Source organism: Neofelis nebulosa, chromosome 10 (genome assembly GCF_028018385.1).
Source record: "Neofelis nebulosa isolate mNeoNeb1 chromosome 10, mNeoNeb1.pri, whole genome shotgun sequence".
Classification (NCBI taxonomy): Eukaryota; Metazoa; Chordata; class Mammalia; order Carnivora; family Felidae; genus Neofelis; species Neofelis nebulosa.
The window spans coordinates 56,842,782-56,863,534 of NC_080791.1; the positions used below are offsets into that span (position 1 = coordinate 56,842,782).

Sequence of the window (20,753 nt, forward strand, 5' to 3'; positions counted from 1 at the left end):
AGTGTTGCTTCTAGAAGCGAGATGGAACAATAGTCCTCACCCGCAGAGTCATGGTGGGGTCAAAAGGCAGCAGAAAGTGGAAACAGATGGTCCAAATATGCATCAGTGGATGAAGGGCTAAACCACCTGTGGTCTGTCCAAACCATAGAATAGTATTGAGTCATAAAAAGGAATCACATACTGATACACGCTACAGCATGGACAAGCCCTGAAAACATCGTTCTAAGCGAAAGAAGCCAGTCACAAAGGTCACGTGTGTATGAATCCATTTATATGAACTGTCCAGAACAGATCCATCCGTAGACACAGAAAGCCGACCTCGGTAGTTGCCAGGGGAAGGGGGAGAGGAGGATGGGGAGAAGAAACTACTTATGGGTGAAGCATTTTACTGTGGAGGGATGGAAATGTTTTGGAAATAAAGGAGGAAGTTTTGCATGCTGTGAATGCACTAAATGCCGCTAATTGTTCACTTTGGCATGGTACATTTTATGTTATGTGAATTTCACCTCAATGAATTATATTTTTTTAGTTGCTAAGAAGACAAGGCAGCATCGGTTAGGAGGGGATGCTGGAGGTGAGACAGGGGGGCGAGACTACTGCAGAAAGGATGGTGTGGGATTGAACGCCGTGACAGGTGCAGGTGTCTAGTGGGAAGCAGTATGGCGGACCGGTTAGGACCAAGGGTTCTAGAATAAGACTGACAGGATGCAAAGCTATGTGGCCTTGGGCAGGTTGTTTAACCCCTCTTTGTTTCATTTTCTCATCTGTGAGATGGGAATAATGAAGTTCGTATTATGGGGATCTTCATCTTTTATTATGGAAATTGTAAAATTTTCCGGAGCATTAAATGAGTTAATATTTGTAAAGTGCTTAGAATAGCACTTGGCACAAAGTAAGTACTGCGTGAATGCTAGCTGCTGTTATTATGGCCCATTCACATTTTTATCTATGTGCTCGTTACTGAGCACCAGGCCTAGGCTGTTCTCCGAGGCTGGGGCCGTGAGCCGGACCCAGGGCCTGTTCTCTGGAGTGCCGTCTCGTCTTGGTGCAGGAATCAAGCCTCCTCCCACGCTGCTTGCAGCTCCAGCTGTTAATGAAATCACCTCACCTCCTGCTTTTCAGAGCTGCCTGAGTGGGCACTGTTTCCCCTATAGGACCTGGCAGACCTCCTTCATGGCTTTTGAAAACACCCAGGTCTTGGGGGCTGGTGCCTTGGGCTCTCGGGAACTTTAGTAAGGCTATTGTTTGCCTGCTTGTCATGGAAGAAGTCAGGGGGCTGCGCTCTGGGGTTCTCAGTGTTTTCTAACCTCCAGACCTCTGAGCCTGTGTTTCGGATGGGTCTGAGATGTCACATCTGTCGCAATTTTATTTATAAAAAGCGGACGGTCTTTTTTGGGCTGGCACTCTGGACAACCAAAGTAGGGCGTTGCAGTGGGAGTCGGGGTCCCTCCTGAGCCCCAGCCTTCAAGCTTCTGCTTCCTTTTGGGCCTGACCAGCCCCTGTCAGCCTCCCTGGCCCCGCCAGCAGTCATTCAGGCTCTGAGTCTCATGGACTGAAACAATCCAATTCCAGCCACTGCCCACCCCCCCACCGCACCCCGCTCTGGCAAGCCCTCCACATTGGCACCCCTCCCAGGGCCATCCTCAGTCTGTCGCTCGGGCACAGGCACGTGCCCCATCCCTTCACTGTGACACTCAATACATACGGAGTCACCTGGTCATGGTCACTTCCATTCACCCCCAGCAAAGTCTCGCTCAGCTCTGGGGCCTCCCACCCAGCACTGCCCTCTCCAACATCTGCATCCCCCAGCCACCTCTGACCACCTGCCCTCCCATCCCCCAGAGCTCTGCCTTCACCTGCTGGCTTCCCTGCCAGATTCTTGTCCCAGAGGTTGCCCCAGGGCAGCCGAGCAGGAATGTCATTCCAGGAAGGCGCTTCTCTCTTCTTGTAAAAACAAAACTACATCGTAAGTAGCTTGAGTCAGGCCTTCTGGAACTCCTCCCTGGGGGTGGGAGGATGGACAAAACAGGCAGTCGCGGATGAACTGGAGGGCCTCGGGAAGAAGGTAGAGCCAGAGTCAGGCCAGGCAGAGTTCTCTGGGTTCTCAGAGGGCCCCAGTGTATTCATATCCCCCCTTTTCTCTCCCAGGCACGCTCACCACACTCCTTCACATAGACTCTGGCCCTCGAGGGCTTGGCATGCCGTGATCAGGGAAGGTTCTTTTGGTAGAATACTCATTTATTCAGCCTTTCATTCATCCATGGGCCTTTGCTCAGTGCCAGGCCCTGTGCTGAACCCCAGGGAGAGTAAGACCAGACCAAGTCCCTGCCTGAGGGCTGGCGAGGGAGGCCCTTGGGCACTCAGAAGGATACAGTGCAGTCTGATAAGGGCCATGCATTCATTTGCTCGTTCAGCAAAGACTTGCCAAGCACCTGCAACGTACCAGGCACCATTCTAGCACTGGGCCACCAGCCGTGAACAAAGCAACAAAGCAGGCAGGAACCCTTCCCTTCACCAGGCTAACCTTCTAGTGTTGTGTCCTCTTAGAGACAGAGTGACCAGAGTTCTGATGCAGCATTTAAAAAGAACTAATACTTATCTTTCAGTGATTATTTTTAAAAACACAAAACCTTCCCACTTGGACAAGGAGAAGATAGCAATCACCCATAATCTCATCACTTTGGAAGGTCATCAAAAAATTTTTTTTGTGTGTCTTCCCTCTTTGCTTGTATGTGTACGTGTACGTGTGCATGTGCCTGTGCCTGTGTATTCAAACCCAGTTGTGCTTAAACTGTATGTGACATTTGGATTACTGGGTTTTTTTTTTTTGCTTCCAGCATTTCCCATGCCATTAACCCACCATTAATAAATCCGTATTTATTAATGACACATAGAGTTCCTCATTGCAAATGCTCCACAGTTTATTGAATCTTCTCCTTATTTGGCATTGATGTGACTTCTAGTTTTTTGTTTTTTTTTTTTTGCTATTGTAAATAATGCTGAGATGATTAGCTTTGAAGCTCTCCGATGGCTCTCCGAAGGCAGAATCCTGGAAGTTGCAAACGTCCCAGGCTCGGCAGCTGCCTGCTATACTCTGAGCACCTTTCTTTTGGCTAAGGTGCAGCTTCTTGGGGGAGGGGAAGTTCCTGCCAGGTAAATTTCAATGAGTTGTTGCATTTGTCTTCTGCTGCATAAACAGTCGCCCAATAACTTAGTACCTGGAAATGACAACATTTGTTTTTTTATCTCTCCCCGTTGCTGTCGGTCAGGATGTGGGAAGGGCTCAGCTGGGCATTTCTGGCTCAGGGTGTCTCATGCCGTTGCGGCTGGCACAGGGGCTGGAGTAGCTGGGTGCTTGCAAGGAGACCTTATTGATATTATCCCTGGAGTCTGGCCATGTCTCCCTCTCTCTCACTGCTACCTCTCTAATGTGGGCCACCTTCATTTCTCCCCTGGATGAATGATCCCAGCTGAACACACACCGCACTCTATGGGCCAGGGGTCGTTCCAAGTTCCAAGTTCTTCACATGCGCGAAGTTGCTCATTTAATCCCCGCAGCAACTGAAGGAGGCAGGCGTTCTTGTGATCTCCCTTCCAGCTCATAAATGGCAGATCTGGGATTTGAACTCAAGAGCAGGCTTATTATTGATCCTGCCACCTAACTGGTCTCCCTGTGTCTACTCTCGCCTCTCTGTCCTTCCATTCACCACCCTGTGGCCAAAGTGAGCATATTAAAGTGTAACTACATTGTGTCCATCCCTTGCTGAAACCCTGCCAATGTCTTATCGTGGTGACAATAAAATCCCAACTGCTGACCGAGTCCACCTGGTGACCGGGCCCTGCTGCCCTGCCCTTGCTGGCCTCGCCTGCCCATACCCCTCAGGACCTTGAATGAATCCTGCTCCTTCCTCAGAGCCTCCCCACAGCAGCTTTTGTTTATTTTGCCTCAGTATAACATGCTCACACCTTGCCCCTGTCAGAGTTATTACCGCTTCTTCTTCAGCTCCTAGCTCAGATGTCACTTCTTGGGGAAGCCTTCTCCACTTCTCAGGCTGGTCAGTCACTTGTCCTGTGTTCTCGGAGCACTGTATTTGAGAGCACCTGTTGTTAGAGTCACTGTGTACTATTGATTTCTTTGATATCTGTCTTGCAGGGGATGCTGTTGGCATTGGGGTCCGTGCCATGGAAACCCCTGGTGCTGTGCAGTGTGGAACCCTGCTGTCTTCCTTGCTAGAGGGGAAACTTTGTATAGACAGGATCCATTACACATATCTGCCCATTTGTCCCTGGCGGCCAACAGCGTCTGACACAGAAAAGGCACTCAATAAATATTTGTGGAATATTATTTTTTTTAATTAAAAAAATTAATGTTTATTATTTTGAGAGAGAGAGAGAGGAGAGGATGAGCGGGGGAGGGGCAGAGAGAGGGAGACACAGAATCTGAAGTAGGTTCCAGGTTCTGAGCTGTCAGCACAGAGCCCGACACGGGGTTCGAACCCACCAACTGTGAGATCGTGACCCGAGCTGAAGTTGGACGCTTAACCCACTAAGCCACCTAGGTGCCCCATGGAATATTATTAATGATAGTAAGAATTAATAAGTATTACTAAGTGCTAGGCACTGCATTTAGTTAATCCTCAGAATAACATTATGGGGTAGGCCCTATCGTCATCCCCTCTTTTTAGAAGAAGACACAGGCTGAGGAAGGGGAAGTCACTTGACTCTTGGACTGTTGTCCTCTAGCGAGTGGAAGGTTCAACCAAGCCAGACTGGTTCCCTATAAAAAAATAGATGAAAGAAGGACCCCTCAATTCTAGCAGCTTAAAGCCAGCCAGGTGAGGGAAAGCCCAGACAGAAGTTTCAATAAAGCTTCTCAAACAGTGGTGAGGACGTGTTTGTGTGGGAAGGGTTGTTTTCCTCCGCTAGGGAGAGAGGAAGGAGAGAGAAGGCTCCTGGACAGGAAGTGGATTTGCTTTGGGGCCACTCTCCCATTTGGATACCAGGCCTGGCTGCCTACTCTCGTGACCACAACCTCTGTCTCCCAGGCTCGCTGCACCCAAATGGAGGCCTGAGGAAAGCAGGTGGCAGCCAGGGCAGGGATGGGGTGGGACTCTAATATGTGCTGAAGTCATGCCCGAGGCCTTCGTTCTTACTTGTATGGAAGCCTGTCCTTGACCTGATGTGTCTCCTGAGAGGCAAGGGGATAGGAGAGTTTCCATTATGGAGGTGAGGGAATGGAGAGACCCAGAGAAGTCAAGGAGTTTGTCTAAGTCCCAGAGCCAGGACCAGAATCCTGGTCTCTGGAAGCCCCTCAGCCTTCAGCACTCTGTGTGTGTGTGCGTGTGTGTGTGTATGTGTGTGGAGTGGGGGTGGGGGACAAAGATGATGCCTCCTTCTTCTTCAATCCCCCCAGCTCCTCCTGACTCCTTATCCCAGCAGCGTGTCCTTCTAGAGGACAAGGCCCCCATTAAAGCTTTGTGGATGGTTCTGAAATGCCTGCCAGTCCTGGTTGTCTAGGAGTTCAGAGTCACCTCGGTGCCCACGCTCCAACCTTTGAATGCCTTGGCTTTCCTACCAGACTGTAGGCTTTCTAAGGGCTAGGCCTTGACTCCACCATCATCAGATCAGTTTTGCTGCACAGTATTTTCTGAGTCTGTGCTAATCCTGTGCTGGAGCCCAGCCCAGCCCAGCCCAGTGGTTGCTTCAGGTGCTTTGAGAAAAGCTGGTACCTGAGTGGGTCTTGGAGGAGCAGTAGGAGCGACCAGGTGGAGTCCACATCACCTTCCTCCCCGAGCCCCAGCTCTGTACCCACAGGTACCTGCTGATTGATGGGGCCTCCCCACTAACCACCCCCCACCCAATCCTTAGCAGGGCTACCTAGTCCCTGAAGCTTCCAGAGGCTCCTGTCCTGGGTACCTTCCCAGCCACCCGCCCCTCTGAGGCCCCAGCTTCTTTCCTTGTCTCCTTCCTCACAGGTCTGTCTGCTGGGGATTCTGTTTTGGTTGGAAAGAGGAGGCGGAGGTGTTTGCGTGTCTGGCTCTTTCCTCCTTTCTGATTCCTCCTCCCTTCCTCCCTCTTGCCTCTCAAGATGTTTCCTCCACCAGCCTGGCCACACTCCAGCCTCTCTGCTCCTCAGTGGCCATCCTCTCCCGCCTAGGGCTTCCGTGGGCTGTGGCTTTCCCTTACTGCCTTATGTCTCCGGAGGAAGGGTCCACGGGGCACGTTTTTCAGGGTAAGGCACGTTGCCTTCTCCTTCCTCTGCTGTTTAAAACCCACATCTCCTGGGACAGCAGGTTGCAGGCCCATTCTAGGGCTGCCTCCTGCTCTGAGTGGTACTCTGGGCTCATCCCTTTCTGTCTCTGGGCCTTGGTTTCCTGGGGAGCCCATAACCTGCCCATCACATAACTTGCCTTGTGTTCATTCGGTAGTAGTTTTGTGCTCTTTGTCAAGGATCTGCACTCCAGGCGTGGGACATTGGGGAGCTGCTTCCTACAGCCTCACAGTGCCTGGAACATAGAATTTGTACTACCTTCCAGGCCCCCAGCCATCTTTTCATATACCCAGCTGTGGTCCCATCACTCCTTGACGACCGACCCTCACCTACTCCTTCTCTGTCTGCCTCTCCTGGCAGAGGTTCACAGGGGGAAGCAGACCCACACCCAAGCCTGACGGAGCTCAGCTTGAGCTTTGTATCCTCAGCACCTTGCACTGTGTCTGGAGCAGGGCAGATAATAAGTATTTGTAGAATGATCTTTGGAGGTACAGCCAGGGAAGCTGACAGTGGCGTGATAGAGGGGTGAGGATGGTCAAGGTGCTGAGGGGGCACTTCCTAGTAGAGGTGATGTGGGGTGTTTAGGGATGGGTAAGAGTTGGACAGATAGCAGGGTGGGAAGGGCATTCCAGGCAGAAGGAACAGATGGCGTGTGATCTGGGGCTTAGAGCGTGTGCGAGTGAGTGGAAAGAAGGGAGGCTGGAGAGAAGGGCCTGGATTGGGAGGAACCTCTGATCTCAGGATGGGTGTCCTGGCCTGCTGGAATGGTGTCAGCACCTTAGCCCCCTCAGCTGGGTCCCAGGTCTTTGTGCTGCAGGCTGGGGTTTGTGGGGGCAGGCAGGTGGTGGAGGGGCAGGGCCCTGGAGGCTTGCCAGGCTTTCCCAGGGCTTGGGACTGAGTGAACCCAAGGCTATTGGCTCTGCTTCCCCGGGCCGAGCAGGTCATGGGATTAGAACTTGACAGGGCCAGCTGGTTGAAACAGGCTTGTGGCAACACATAAGTTTGAACCAGGTTCAGTTGTGGTCTCCGTAATTTCCTGACTGTGACTCTGGGCAAATCATTGACTTGTGTATGCAGGGGTTTCTTCTACAATAAAGATAACAGAAGCTGCCTCTCAAGATTGTTACAAAAAATTAAGATAATTTGTGCAAAGTTTTCGTTTTTCCTCCCCGCTTCTCCCTGCCTCTCCCCTTCCTCTCCACGGCACCGCCGCCCCCTCCCCCCACTCCTTCTTAGTAGGGCTGGTCCTTTCCACTTGAGGCCTGGGTACGGTGGGACAGATGTGAGGCATCCTCAGCCCTGATAGCCTGCCCATAAATCTCTCCTTCCACAAAACCCTGGATTCAGAATGCCCCTGCTAAACATACATTCCTCTGGGAAGTGGTTCTCAGTGTCTTAGGGCCATTGTATCAACCTCACCTTAGAAATGCAGCCGTTGGAAATGCATATTCCCAGGTCCACCTCACCCCTACTAAATGGGAAGACTGAAGGTGGGGCCCAGCAAGCTGGGTTGTAACAGGCCTCCCATGCGATTCTTTTTTTTTTTCTTTTTTAATGTTTATTTATTTATTTATTTTGAGAGAAAGAGAGCATGCAAGCAAGCTGGGAGGGGCAGAGAGAGAGAGAGAGAGAGAGGGAATCCCAAGTAGGCTCTGCATTATCAGTGCAGAGCCTGATGCGTGGCTCAATCCACAGTTCCTGAGATCATGACCTGAGCTGAAATCAAAACTCGGATGCTTAACTGACTGAGCCACTCAGGCGCCCCTCCTCCCATGTGATTCTGACCTATGCTCAGTGTGAGAACCACTGCCATAGGGCACTGATGCCCAAGGGCCTCTCAGAGGAGCCTGGGTTTGGGCCGGGAGTCAGAACACATGGGTGCCCAAGGGGGCTGGCTTCAGGGGTGGGCGACCTGTGCGGTCACCTAGGGCCCCAAGCTCAGGAGGACCTCTCGATTGGTTAAATGCTCTTAGGGGCCCCGCATCCTGCACTGGGCCCACAGATCATATAGCCGGTGCTAGGTGCTGGTCCCAGCCATGTGCCAGGTTAACTGGGTATCCTCGGGGAAGTCACTGTCTGTCCTGGTCTCATGTGCTTATCTGTCCAGGAGGATGATAACCCCCACCTCCTAGAGTAATCGTGGGGATTAAATGTGCAGCTTGGGATCAGCAGTTGGCACAGTGCCTGGCCCAGGCAAGTGGAGAGAGGCTTCCTGAGGCTGCGTGCCAGTACTGGGCATACCTCTGGGGAAACCATGGCAGCAAACAGACACTATCCTTGGCTTCATGGGGCTAATGGTCTGTAGCAGGGGGACAGCCAGAGTGCCCACTGTGAGGGATACCCTGAGAGTGCCTACGAGGGGGTCTGACCTCGTCAGGGGTCACCAAAGACTTTCTGAGGAAGTGCCCAATGAGTAAATATCTGAGATAAGGTGGATGTGAACTTGGTGTGGGGGTGGACAGCCTTGTCCAGACGGAGGCAACGGCGTTACCATGTGTTTTTTTCATAGTTATTAATAACGGATCTCTGGGGAGCTGAGGGGAGGTGAGAGGGCCTGGAGGGAGGAGATGGGCTGCTGGGGCTGCAGGCAATTAGGAGGCTGCCTCAGGGCCTCATGGCAGCTCTGGGCTCCTCCTCTAGAACCAAGGCTTTAGAATAGGAACAGCCCTTGCCCAGAGACCTTCTGGAGCTGTAAGAATGTGGCCTTGCCAGCTGGTGTGGCAGGCAGGTCACTTACTCTCTACAGACCTCAGCTTCCCCTTCAGCAGGATGGGTCTCCTGGTCCCCTCAGGTGGCTGTGCAGAGGTAGAAGTCATTGCACAGAAGCCCAGCACAGTGTCGCCTGCAGGAAGAGTGCTCAGCGCCCAGTGGCTCCTCTTGCCTCCGTCAGTGTGGAAGTGGAGAGCTCAGGTTTTGATCAGGAACCCCTCTAGCCCAGGCTTGATCCCTTAGAGGAGTCCTTTCTTTAACTGGAAGGAAAATCAGACTGGTAATTTCTTTACTAGAGAAGACCGCTGAGATTAAGGACTCACCAGCTGTGGGGGCCCAGAAGCAGTGGCTTTGCAGACAGCCGAGTGTCCATCTTTCTGGGTGTCCCTCCCACCCCGGCCTCAGGGCCCAGCGTGGGGGTGAAATTAAACCCGCTATATCACACAGAGGGATGAGCTCCCCCATCCAGTGCCTTGAGTTCAGGCCGTGCTCTCTCAGTGGTGACAGCGGCTCTCACTTACCGAAGGCTTCCCTGCACCCGGTCCTCTCCAGGCATTCACCAAGAAAAGCACTGTTATTATTTCCACTTTATCAGTGAGGATCAGAACGGTTTTCTCTTTGCCCAAGGTCACCCAGCTAGTGAGTGGCAGAGCCCAAAACACTGCCCCAAACTGACCTTCCTGGTGACATGCTTGGGGCCAGGGGTGAGTCACGTCCTTCTCTGGGCCTCGGTGCCACCACACAGGCACTGAGGACTGGAATCCAATGTTCTCGGAGGCCTCCTCAGCCCCAGTACCCTAGGATCTGCATTTCTGGGAGGGCCCATCCCCCTGAGAAGTTACCCTACCACACCCTGTCCCACGTCCAGGCTGCTCTTCCTTTACTGTGTAGGAAATGATCGATTCACTCAGGCCCTCTCAGTTCCAGCCTGCCAGGCCTCCTGCCACCTAGGGCTGACCTCTGGCCCTTTTCCCTCCCCCTTAGCCACAAGAAGGAACGGGTGTGGCCAAGACCTATGGTTTCTCCACCGTGAGTGCCGTGAGTGCCGTGTGGCTTGGAGCTGGCGAGGTGGGAGCCCCATGGGAGAGTCCATAGTTGCAAAGAGTTTGATGTTTCCAGGGAAACAACCAAGGTCAGTGGGGCTAGAGCGTATGGGGGGCAGGGGAGTGTAGTGGGAGGGGAGATCAGAGGGGTGGGTGGGCCCAGAGCTTGTGGGGAGCAGTGAAGGGGTTTGAGGCAGAGGAGGGACTTGACCAGGTCTGCCTCAAGAATGACTGAGAAAATGCCAGGGACAGCAGGTGCACACAGCTCAATAGCTATTAGTCATGTTTTCCTTATGTTGATCATCATGAACACCCAGATTCCACTTCTTCCCGGCTGTGAAAACTTGGGCCAGCTACTGACCCCCAGGGCCTCATCCTGCTCACCGGTCATGTGGGAAGAAGGATGAGGAGCCTTCCTCTCAGGAAGGATTTTATCAGGAGCAAAGAGAGATAATGGGGAAATTTCACCTAATTTTGATAAATCCTGCAAATTCTTGGCCCGCTGAGCCCAGCTACATGCCCAGCGCCCCTTGTCCATGTCCCGTGCCTCCCTGTGTCAAGTTGGGGCAGGGTAGGACGCAGTCACTGGCTCCAGAAGGCCCTAGCCACAATCCACAATACAAGTCCTTGCAGGCAGAGCTTTAACTTTCCCCAGATCCCATCCCTACTCCTGTCCTCAACCTTGGCCCTGCAGTGGCAGACCCCTACCTCCTCCTCACACTCCCCCCTCCTCCCGCCTTGAAGCTCTGGCTCAGGGGCTCCCAGCCTTGACAGCCCGTGGAGATTCCCAGTAAGCCCAGTGTGGTGTGGAGGGGAGCGTGTAGGACCTGAGGAAGTCACGTGCTTTCCCTGAGGCTGTTTCCTCATCTGCAAAACAGGAATGGGAATACTTCCTTTATTAGTCTCCTATTGCTCCTGTAACAAATCACCACAAATTTAGCGGCCTGAAACAGCCCAGATTTATTCTCTGACGGTTCTGGAGGCCCAAAGTCCTAAAGTAAGTTGGAGGGCTGTGTTCCTTCTGAGGACTCTAGGAGAGAATCCATCCCATTGCCTTTTCTAGCTTCTAGAAGCTGCCTACGTTCTTTAGCTCCTGGTTCCACTCTCCATCTTAAAGCCAGCAGCATAGGATCTTCTAATTTCTCTCCTGATGCCTCTATCAGCACGTCCTTGCCTTTTCTGTCTCTGACCCTCCTGCCTCCCTCTTATAAGGACCTTTGTGATGGCCCTGGGTCTACCCAGGTAATGCAGGGGAAGCTCCCTATCCCCAGAACCTTAACTAAATCTCATCTGCCAAGTCCCTTTTCCCATGTAGGGTAGCATATTCACGGTTCCAGGGATTGGGGGATGTGGGCATCTTAGGGGGGCATTCTTCAGCGTGCCACACATACCTTGCAGGGTAGTGGTAAGGATCCAATGAGACAAAGGACGTGAAAGGCTCCAACAGTGCCTGGGATGTGGCAGTCAGCTCCCAGACATACTTCCTTTCCCTCCTCTCTCTGGACCTCTGTCTTCCCATCCAGAAAAAGAGGCCCATCCCAGCTCCAGCAGTTGGATCCCACCTTATTTAGAGCCAGTGGTAAGGACAGGCAGACTGTGCTCTTACGGCAGCCTGGGCTTCATTGCAAGCAGCGGAATGGAGCCCTGCCCCCAAGACGCCCCCAGTGGCCCTCAGAAAAGCCCGTGTTCTCCTCCTCCCTCTCTGGGGCAGGCCTCTGCTGGTTCCTGGCCTGCCTCGCATTTCCCATCATTCCCAGGGATGGCTGATGGGAAAGGCTGAGCTCACTGCTCCCTGGGGATGGTGAGGGGTGGAGGGAGGAGAGGGAGAGGCTGGCGGCAGCTGCAGCTGCGAGAGAAGGGGAGAGGACAGGCTAGGAGAGGAGATTTGCAGTGGGAGAGGTCGGGGTTATCAGTGCCCTGGGGGGAGTGGGGGAGGGTAGGGCACGGCCTCCAAGCTGGGCCTCATGAAAGTTCAGATCTTTCTTGGTCTCCTTGGAAGGCTGCTCTGTCCCTCTGCTGGCCACCCTTCTGAAAGGCCCTGGGGCCCGGAGGAGGATGCATGTATGTCGGGGATGGGAGGAGGGCATCACAGACTAGCAGGGGCAGGAAATGAGGGATCACTGACCTATGAGAATACCGCCCCCTTCAAGACAAGAGAGCCATCTCAGCCAGTGTCCCTCCCTTACTCCTACCCTCTCCCGAGAAATCAGTCACTGTTTCCCCTTGGGCTCATCATTTGTCTTCACTGGCCCTTACTTTTCTTACTTGCGCGCATGCGTGTGTGTGTGTGTGTGTGTGTGTGTGTGTGTGGCAGGGCAGGTAACCCCATTGTGGTATTTGAGAGTATCAATTGGGATGGTGATTTTGAAATGATTTTGAAATGTACACTCTGCTATTTAGGTTTGCGTCATTCCATGCATTTGCACATCACTTTAATGTCCTCTCTTCTGCACCTTGATGACCTGGCAAACTCTGAATCATCCTTCCGGTCCCACCTCAGATGTCGCCTGTTCTCTGTAACTTTCAAGCCACTCCCTCTCTGGAGTTACGGTCACCTTCTTTATAACGCTCCCTCATAGTGCCTTTTGCAGATAGTTTTTGGTTTGTGCATCTGTCTCCTTTACCTGTTTCAGTTTTGGTCATGTATATGTTTCTAGGAATTTGTCCATTTCTTCCAGATTGCCCATTTTATTGGCATATGATTGCTCATAACATTCTCTTACTATTGTTTATATTTCTGTGTTGGTTGTGATCTCTCCTCTTTCATTCTTGATTTTATTTATTTGGGTCCTTTCCTTTTTCTTTTTGATCGAACTGGCTACGGGATTATCAGTTTTGTTAATTCTTTCAAAGAACCAGATTCTGGTTTCATTGATCTGTTCTACTGTTTTTTCGGTTTCGATAGCATTAATTTCTGCTCTCATCCCTATTATTTCCTATCTTCTTCTGGTTTTGGGTTTTATTTGCTGTTCTTTTTCCAGCTCCTTAAGGCGTAAGGTTAGCTTGTGTATCCGAGATCTTTCTTCCTTCTTTAGGAAGGCCTGGATTGCTATATACTTTCGTCTTATGACCACCTTTGCTGTGTCTCAGAGGTTTTGGGTTGTGGTATTATCATTTTCATTGACTTCCATATACTTTTTAATTTCCTCTTTTACTGCTTGGTTAGCCCATTCATTCTTTAGTAGGATGTTCTTCAGTCTCCAAGTATTTGTTACCTTTCCAAATTTTTTCCTGTGGTTGATTTCAAGTTTCGTAGCGTTGTGGTCTGAAAATATGCACGGTATGATCTCGATCTTTTTGTACTTACTTAGGGCTGATTTGTGTCCCAGTATATGATCTACTCTGGAAAACGTTCCATGTGCACTGGAGAAGAATGTATATTCTGCTGCTTTAGGATGAAATGTTCTGAATATATCTGTTAAGTTCATCTGGTCCAGTGTGTCATTCAAAGCCATTGTTTCCTTGTTGGTTTTTTGATTAGATGATCTGTCCATTGCTGTGAGTGGGCTGTTGAAGTCTCCTACTATTATGGTGTTACTATCATTGAGTTTCTTTATGTTTGTGATTAATTGATTTATATATTTGGGTGCTCCCACATGTGGCGCATGAATGTTTACAATTGTTAAGCCTTCTTGGTGGATAGACCCTTTAAGTATAATATAATGTCTGTCTCCCCTACCATATGTGGGCAATACATTCACTACAGACCCCTCTGCTTGTCAAGGTCCCTGGAGTTGTGGTAGAACAGAGGCAGGCTAGCAGAGGCACTAAGGGAGCTGGCCTCCTGGGATCTGACCTGGGCAAGGTCTCCATGTGTCAGTCCAGTCCTTAGAATTGAGCAGGCCCCCATGACCCTTTCCGTCAGATGTACAAGCATCTAGGTTGGGCGGGTGGAGGTGGTTGGGAAGTTGTCAGTGCAGACAGATCAGTGGCTAAAGAACGGGCCAGCAGTGTTCCTCCTGGCAGGCTTCTCAAAATTCCCCAGACAACGGAGGGGAATCAGCATGAGGAGTGGGTGGAGAATTTGGGGTGGGTGTGAGGGTGTGGATTACCAAGCCCCAGGGTGTGGTTTGGGGAGAAGTTCAGAGACACCCCCAGTGCTCCTTCCTGCTTCTGCCTCGCGGAGGACAGCTGCTCTTGGCTGGCCTTGCCGTGCCCACCTTATCCGTAGGCCTCTGTGTTCTTGGAAATAATGGAAATTCATTTCTTAAAAATGCTTGATATTTCAGCCTTGTTCTCCTAACATGCCTTTGTCTCTGACCTCCAAGGAGCTCCTCATACCCATTATCTCCTCTCAGCTCCCCGGGCCCATCAAGGTAACGTGACCCCCATTGAGAGCTGGTGAGCCAGCTGAGGCCAAGATGGGCTGAAACCTGCCCAAGACCACCCAGTGAGTCTGATTATTGTGGTGGTGGTGGTGGTGGTTAGTGTTTACACCCCTTGTACAGAGCTCTTGGTGCCAGGGCCTCATTTAACACTCCAGACAGCTGAATTGCAGGCTGATGAAGCAACAGTCGCCTGACCCCAAGCCCTAAACTCCGTTGCGAGGCCCCTTCTCTGGGCCAAACACAGCCCCGCCCTGGAACAGCTCCCAACCTGGGCAGGGCAGACATCTGATGGACCAGGCCCACCAAGGAGGTGTAGGAGATAGGCACCCTCAGGGGAGAAAAATGCCTTTTCTTCCTTGAGTTGGCCTCAAGATTAAGCAGGATAAATATGCGAAGTCCCTAGCACCTAACACATAAATGATAAATCTTAAAACCATTGCCATTGTCAGTTTTTCTTGTTTTCTAAGTTTTAATAAAACTACTCGAAGTTTCTAAAGAACTATGATTTTGAGATAACCGAGAAGCACATGTTTTACCTTTGTCATACTACTCTTTGAGAGAACGACTTACCTCCTGACCATAGCACGATAAGTCTGATAATGAATGTATTTGGTTTGGAACACAGGATAAATTGTATCTTTCAAAACGATCGAATTCTTTTAAAATTCAGAAGCATTGGGGCGCCTTGGTGGCTCAGTTGGCTGAGTGGCTGACTTTGGCTCGGGTCACGATCTCACGATTCATGAGTTTGAGGCCCGCATCAGGCTCAGATCCTCTGTCCTTCTTTCTCTGCCCCTCCCCTGCCCTCTCTCTCTCTCTCTCTCTCAAAAATAAATAAATAAATAAATAAATAAATAAATAAATAAATAAATACACAAACATTTAAAAAACTTCAGAGGCATTGTTATTATATTTTTACTTCTTAATTTATCAAGCAGATGGTTTGAGCTGCTTCCATTTCTTTTCTGCTCTGTGACTTTGGGCAAGTTACTTACTACCCTTTCTGTGTCTAAGTTTCTTCCTATGTAGAGTGTGAAGAGGAAGAGTATCTACCTTACAGGGTTCTTGTGAGGATTAAATGAGTTGATACAGTGTTTAGAAAAGTGCTGGGTTTGTATTAAACATGATAAACATCACTTATAACAACAATAATAGTTCTTAATAAGAAAATATACCCAGATTAAGTTACCAGATTAAGGTAGCTTTTCAGTGAACATGTATTCAGCTAACATTTACTGAGTGCTGGCCCTGGGCTTGTTTGGGCCTTGGTCTTGGGGCTCCAGTGTTCTGTCACTCTGCTCAGTGGCCTGGGTCCCCAGCTCCATTTCCACCCCTTGCTCCTAGCCCCGAGGGCCCTGGGTGTGAGGCTAAGCCCATAGACAGTGTCATCAAAGCACTTTGTGGATCAATGCTAACTAATAGCAGCTCCCTGGAGCTGGCACATGTAGGGAAAAAGATTGTGAAGGCGGCTTGGACCAGGCTCAGGGACGGCACCCAGCACTCGGGGCGGCCAGTGATGTCCTCTGGGCGGGACCTGGGAAGGGCCCTGCTGTCCTTCCTCTCCTCTGCCTCCTGCCACTTCAGCCAGCAGTAGGTGATGGTACAGTTTGGAGATTGGGGGTGGGAGGGGTGATAGTGGCCACAGGGGGAAGAGGTTTGCCCAGCTGGTGGCAGAGCCAGGAGCAGAGACCCATCCAGCCCACATGTCTGGTCACATCCAGGCCAGGGCTGGCCTGTCCGGGCGTCCTCTTCTCAGGGCTCTCCTAGTTGCCCCCTTCGAAATTTCTTGAGAAGTCTACATTCCTGGGTTGGGACAGACGGCCAGTGGCCTCTGCCCAGACACGTGGCCATCTTAAGTATGGCAAGGCAGCTTTGGTTCAGTTGAGGGCATGAATGGGAACTTGGCATGGGACCCTGTGCAAGGGAGGATTGGGCAAGACTCCCCCCAGTTCTGCCCCAGAGGGAAGCCCTTCTCTGTGTCTTAGACTGAGCTAAAGTCTGTTCTGAGGGCTGTTGTGGGGGCAGCAGGTGGGAGTGTGCCCTCTAAGAGCTCCTAGTCTAATGGAGGAGGCATGGCCCCATCCCCCTGGAAAGAGACTCCTGTCGGATGGGGGGAATGTGGCTTCTATTTCTTGGGGCTCCATATTTAAAATGGAGGGAACTAGCCCTCTTATCCTCTGGCAGCTCCATGTTTAAGGAAAGAGGCATGATCTTTGTCCTCCAGGAACTCCTGTGATGGAAAGTCATAGCCATTTCCCTAAGGGAAATCTTTATCTGATAGAGGAGATCTGCCCTCTGCCCTCAGGAAGGCCTCTGTCTGATGGGATAGGCTCATCTTGTCCTTTCACTCAAGAAGCCCCATTTTATGGCCTCTGCCTTTGTCTCTCTCCTCCCTGCTTCCCACCCTCTGCCTGATTTATGGGGAGCCCAGATCTACAGGCACCAGCCACAGAAAGCTGGGCAGAGTAATGGGCTCAACTGCCGTGGGGCAGGGAGGAAGGGGAGAAGGGGGATTATAGAAGGACTCCATAGCAAGTGAGGGTGACATGGAAGGCTTCCCAGTGGAGGTGCCTTTATGGGACAGTCTTAGGGACAGGAGGTGCCTGGCTATGATGAGACTCCACTGGAGATAGAGGGTTGAGGCTCTTCCAGGCTGGGAAGGGACACTTGAGAGGTCACTCCAGAGAGCCCCTGTCTTCATGCAGGCCTGACTGCTTGGTGTGGGGGGGAAGGGTCCCAGGGAGACCCTCACCCTCTGACTGTGCACAGTCTGAGTGTTGCCAGCCCAGAGACATCCGCCCTCCAAGGCCTGAGAAGCCCAGAGGAGGAGAGGAAACAGGACGCGTATCAGGAACGCCTTTTCCTTTTCTTTGTAACTAACCCCCTCACTCGGGGCCGGCAAGAGCTGATCCTGAAGGGCCTGCCCTGGCCTGGCTGCTGCTGCCTGCAGCCCCCTGCTCTGGGTCTAACACAGCCTTACCTGTCTGTGCCCACCCCCACCCCCACCCCACCCTCCTTGGCTGCAGCTTCTGGGCCAGTCCCTTAACTTCGCCAAAACTCAGGACTCTCATCTGTAAAATGGGGTAAGACTTCCTCTCTGCCTCACAGGGAAGTTTGGGTGTTTTGGGTTTTTTTTTTTTTTTTTTGTCTCTTTGTAGGATTTACATAATTTTTTCCTTTATTCATGAGATGTGCATTGAGCACCTCTGATCTTTGCGGTGGGCAGGGGCAGAGAACCTAGGCAAGGAACAGGTGTGGACAGACGGAAAGTCTGTTTGGGACTTGTCTGAGGAGTTGGGGGACATCTGAGTAGAGATGTCACAAGGCTGGCGGGTGTGGGGGCAGAGAGGGTCTGGCTGGAGGTAGAGGTTTGGACTTAACCAGCATCTAGTAGCAGCCAAGTGACTGAGTGGGTGGAGTCACCCAGGGACTGCTTGTCATGAGCTCTGGGAAGGGGTGGAGGCCAGACCCTGGAGGCCACAGCCAGCTGGGCTCAGCTGACAGAGAGCTGGGCACAGAGCAGGGGTAGGGAACCACTCAGCCGGGGTTCCAGAGGCCAAGAGGAATGGGCACCGAGACAGGACCACTGGATGGTATTCCTGGGGTGGGGGGGGGGTTGAGCCATTCACCTTAGCAGGCTGGTAGGGAGGTGGTGTGTGGGGGAGGGAGGGCCACAGAGGCTGAGGAGGGAGTAAAGGTGAAGGTACTGAGACATCGAAGACTGTGGTCAGTCAGGTTGGCATTCTTTTACTGTTCTCATTCTATAAGTTCTCTGCTAGCTAGAAGGCTACTTACATGTGTATTTCTGTGGTGTGTGTTTGGCATGGGGGGGGGGTGTTGTGCGTGAGTTGTGTGTTTCAGTTGCACATTGTGCTTATATTTGTGTGAGTGATCTGTCTGCAGTGTGTATAAGTGTCTGTGGGGTACATGGGCGCCTGAGGTGTAAAGCAGGTATGGTATGTGTGTGCGGTGTAGGTGAGTGTGATGTGTGTGTGTTTTCTACGCGTGTGGTGTGTGTGACGTCTGTAGGTATAATGTGGAGGATGTGCGGTGTGTGTGTGGTATCTCTGGATATGTGTGGAGTGTGTGTGTCTGTGCGTGTGTGTACGATGTGCATGGTGTGTGTCCGTGTATGAGATGTGTACTTTGTGCGTGTCACCACGTTAGATCCTTGTTCCACACCGTGTATAGCAGGCTGGTACTGAGCCATCTACCTGGGTTGGAAACTTAGAGGCATTTACCAGGCTTGTGAATTCCCTTCTCTGTTTAGGGCTCTGCCCAGTGGCGTACTGGTAACAAGTGGCTGTTCAGGAAAAAAACAGGGGGTGGGGGTGGGGATGGTGTAGTAATTGCCAATTTCTGTGGTGTAAATTCTCCCACCAAGGATTTCACACTATTAAAGTGGTGTCATCGAACACGGACTTGGGAAGAGATGCACGGTAGGGCACCATTATACTTTAGTCCCACCATACGGATCTAGTGGGCATCAATAGCCTCAAGAGCATCGTAGGGAAATTTAGTGAAATAGTAGCAAGTGGTAAGCTTTGATTATGTCTTCCCTTTGTTTTTCATATCATTTTTTTTAACCATAAGCTTAGATCTGGATTTCTCACCATCAGTACCACAAACATTTGGGCTGCCGATTCCTTGTTGGAGATGGGAAGGGGGGTGACCTGTGCATTGTGCAGGCAGCGTCCCTGACCTCCACCCACTGGATGCCAGTAGCACCCCTCCTCCAAGTTGTGACCACCCAAAATGTCTCCAGACATTTCAAGTTGTCCCCCACAGGGCACATTCACCCTCAGTGGCGAGCCTTGGCAATGGCTGTGTTTAACCACCAGCTCACAAAATCTACAAACACGGCAGTAGGCTCTTATGAGCCTATAGGAGCCCCCTCCAGCACATCAAGGACACTATGTCTGGCTAAATGTAGGGCATGGGCTTTTCCCCCTAGAATTCTTTCTCAGAAAAGAGCCGCCACCTTAGGCCATAGCTTACGGTCTGAACAGAGCCCCAGACCCCAGAGGGCTCTCAGCCTTTGACCCGCCCCCAAAGTGGTCGACAGAGTGGGTGAGGCGTTGCCATGGTGATCTGTTCTGATGTTTAATGAAACGTAAGAGGAGGAAAAAAGTAATGCTTCTGAATTAATAACTCATTTTCATATGTTATTCTATAACCCTGGAAGTCTGTATGTTCAGACTGGCAAAACAAAACACCAAACCCAGACAAATGAAACTTTAAATGAAGTCTTCCGCTGGGACAATCTGACCCCCTGTGTCTGGGGCCAACCTGTGTGGCCCGGGCTCCTGCTGAGGCCCATGCGGCGCGTCCCATCCTGCAGGCCAGGCTGCCCACCTCTGACTGGCCACTTGGCCCAAGTCCTATTTTTCCCCAGCTTCAAGCTCAGGGTTTGGCTCTCCTCGATTCATTCATTCAAAATATTTACTTAACACTGACTATGTACCAAGGAAAATGAATGACTGAAGGAAGAGGTTTCTGCTCTCTGCATTTTGTCAGCATTCCGTGACTGTCACTGAGGCGAGGAGAGGCGCAGGCCCATGTGGATGCTGAGGGGACACGGGTGCTGGAGAGAGGAGAAGAGGAGAGGGGCGGTAATGTGTGTGGGTGGCTGTCTTATGCCTGGAACCAAGCTAGACATCGTCCATCGTCTCATCCCACCCGCCCGCCGTGCTTCTGAGGGAGGGTCTGTGTATTTATGGAACGTCTGCCTCCCTGCTCCAGAGTGTAGGTGCCCTGAGGACAGGGTGCAGGGGCCTGTACCTGCAGGAGATAAGAACAGTGCCAGGCCCAGAGACTGGAAGATAAAAGGGAGAAAAGAAAGGAGGGAAGTCAGAAAGATGGATAGAAAGAGGAGAGAAGGGAAGGAGGGAGGGGAGAGGCGCAAGCAAAGCCCCTCTGGAGATGAGAGGACCCAGGACAAAGGCACTGACTGAAGCAGTCAGGGAAGGCTTCTTGGATGAGGTGACATAGGGAAGAAAGGATTGCCGTTGGGAGAACCAAAGGAGAAGCTTCTATAGAAAGAAGAAATAGGGCATGTCCCCAGAGGTATCTGAAATGTGAGGGTCTAAACTGGGAAGAGAACATTATATTATAAACTATTGTTTTCCATCTGAGACTGGGAGGAAGACAAAAAACTTCCCTGTCTCCAGCAAGGGTAACATAACCATCTCTTCCCACCCCAAGGCCTTCTCACTTGAGGGACATTTAGGCAGGAACCATCCCCTGGGCACCAAAAGCAAGGCACAGTGTTGGCCAGTGGAAAGGTGGTAACAATAATCATATTACCAATGATGTTGGCTTCATTTGATCAATTCCCTACTGTGTACCAAGTCTTTCTATGTGCCTTCAACCTGTGAGGTAGATATCACCCCAATATTCCAG

At 51.3% G+C, this 20,753-nt stretch overlaps 1 protein-coding gene and 1 long non-coding RNA gene across 6 annotated transcripts in view; one reads left to right on the top strand and one right to left on the bottom strand.

Annotated features, from left to right (window-relative positions):
* ARRB1 (arrestin beta 1) overlaps nt 1-20,753 on the top strand; it is a 70,840-nt gene that overhangs the window by 20,297 nt on the left and 29,790 nt on the right. The window contains exon 2 of one of the 5 annotated variants that reach the window (XM_058687737.1): nt 9,965-10,112. The exons of 3 other annotated variants lie outside the window; for them this stretch is intronic. In XM_058687737.1, the coding sequence (XP_058543720.1) occupies nt 10,060-10,112 (53 nt within the window). In that variant the 5' untranslated portion in view covers nt 9,965-10,059. Of the gene's footprint in view, nt 1-9,964; nt 10,113-17,413; nt 17,435-20,753 lie in introns of those variants that run through there. One more of the 5 variants, XM_058687740.1, reaches the window with a different exon arrangement.
* LOC131487247 (uncharacterized) lies at nt 2,966-12,047 on the bottom strand. The gene is made up of 3 exons (XR_009249680.1): nt 11,415-12,047; nt 9,020-9,240; nt 2,966-3,218 (listed from the first exon to the last, which is right to left on the bottom strand). It is a non-coding gene; the product is annotated as an uncharacterized LOC131487247 (long non-coding RNA).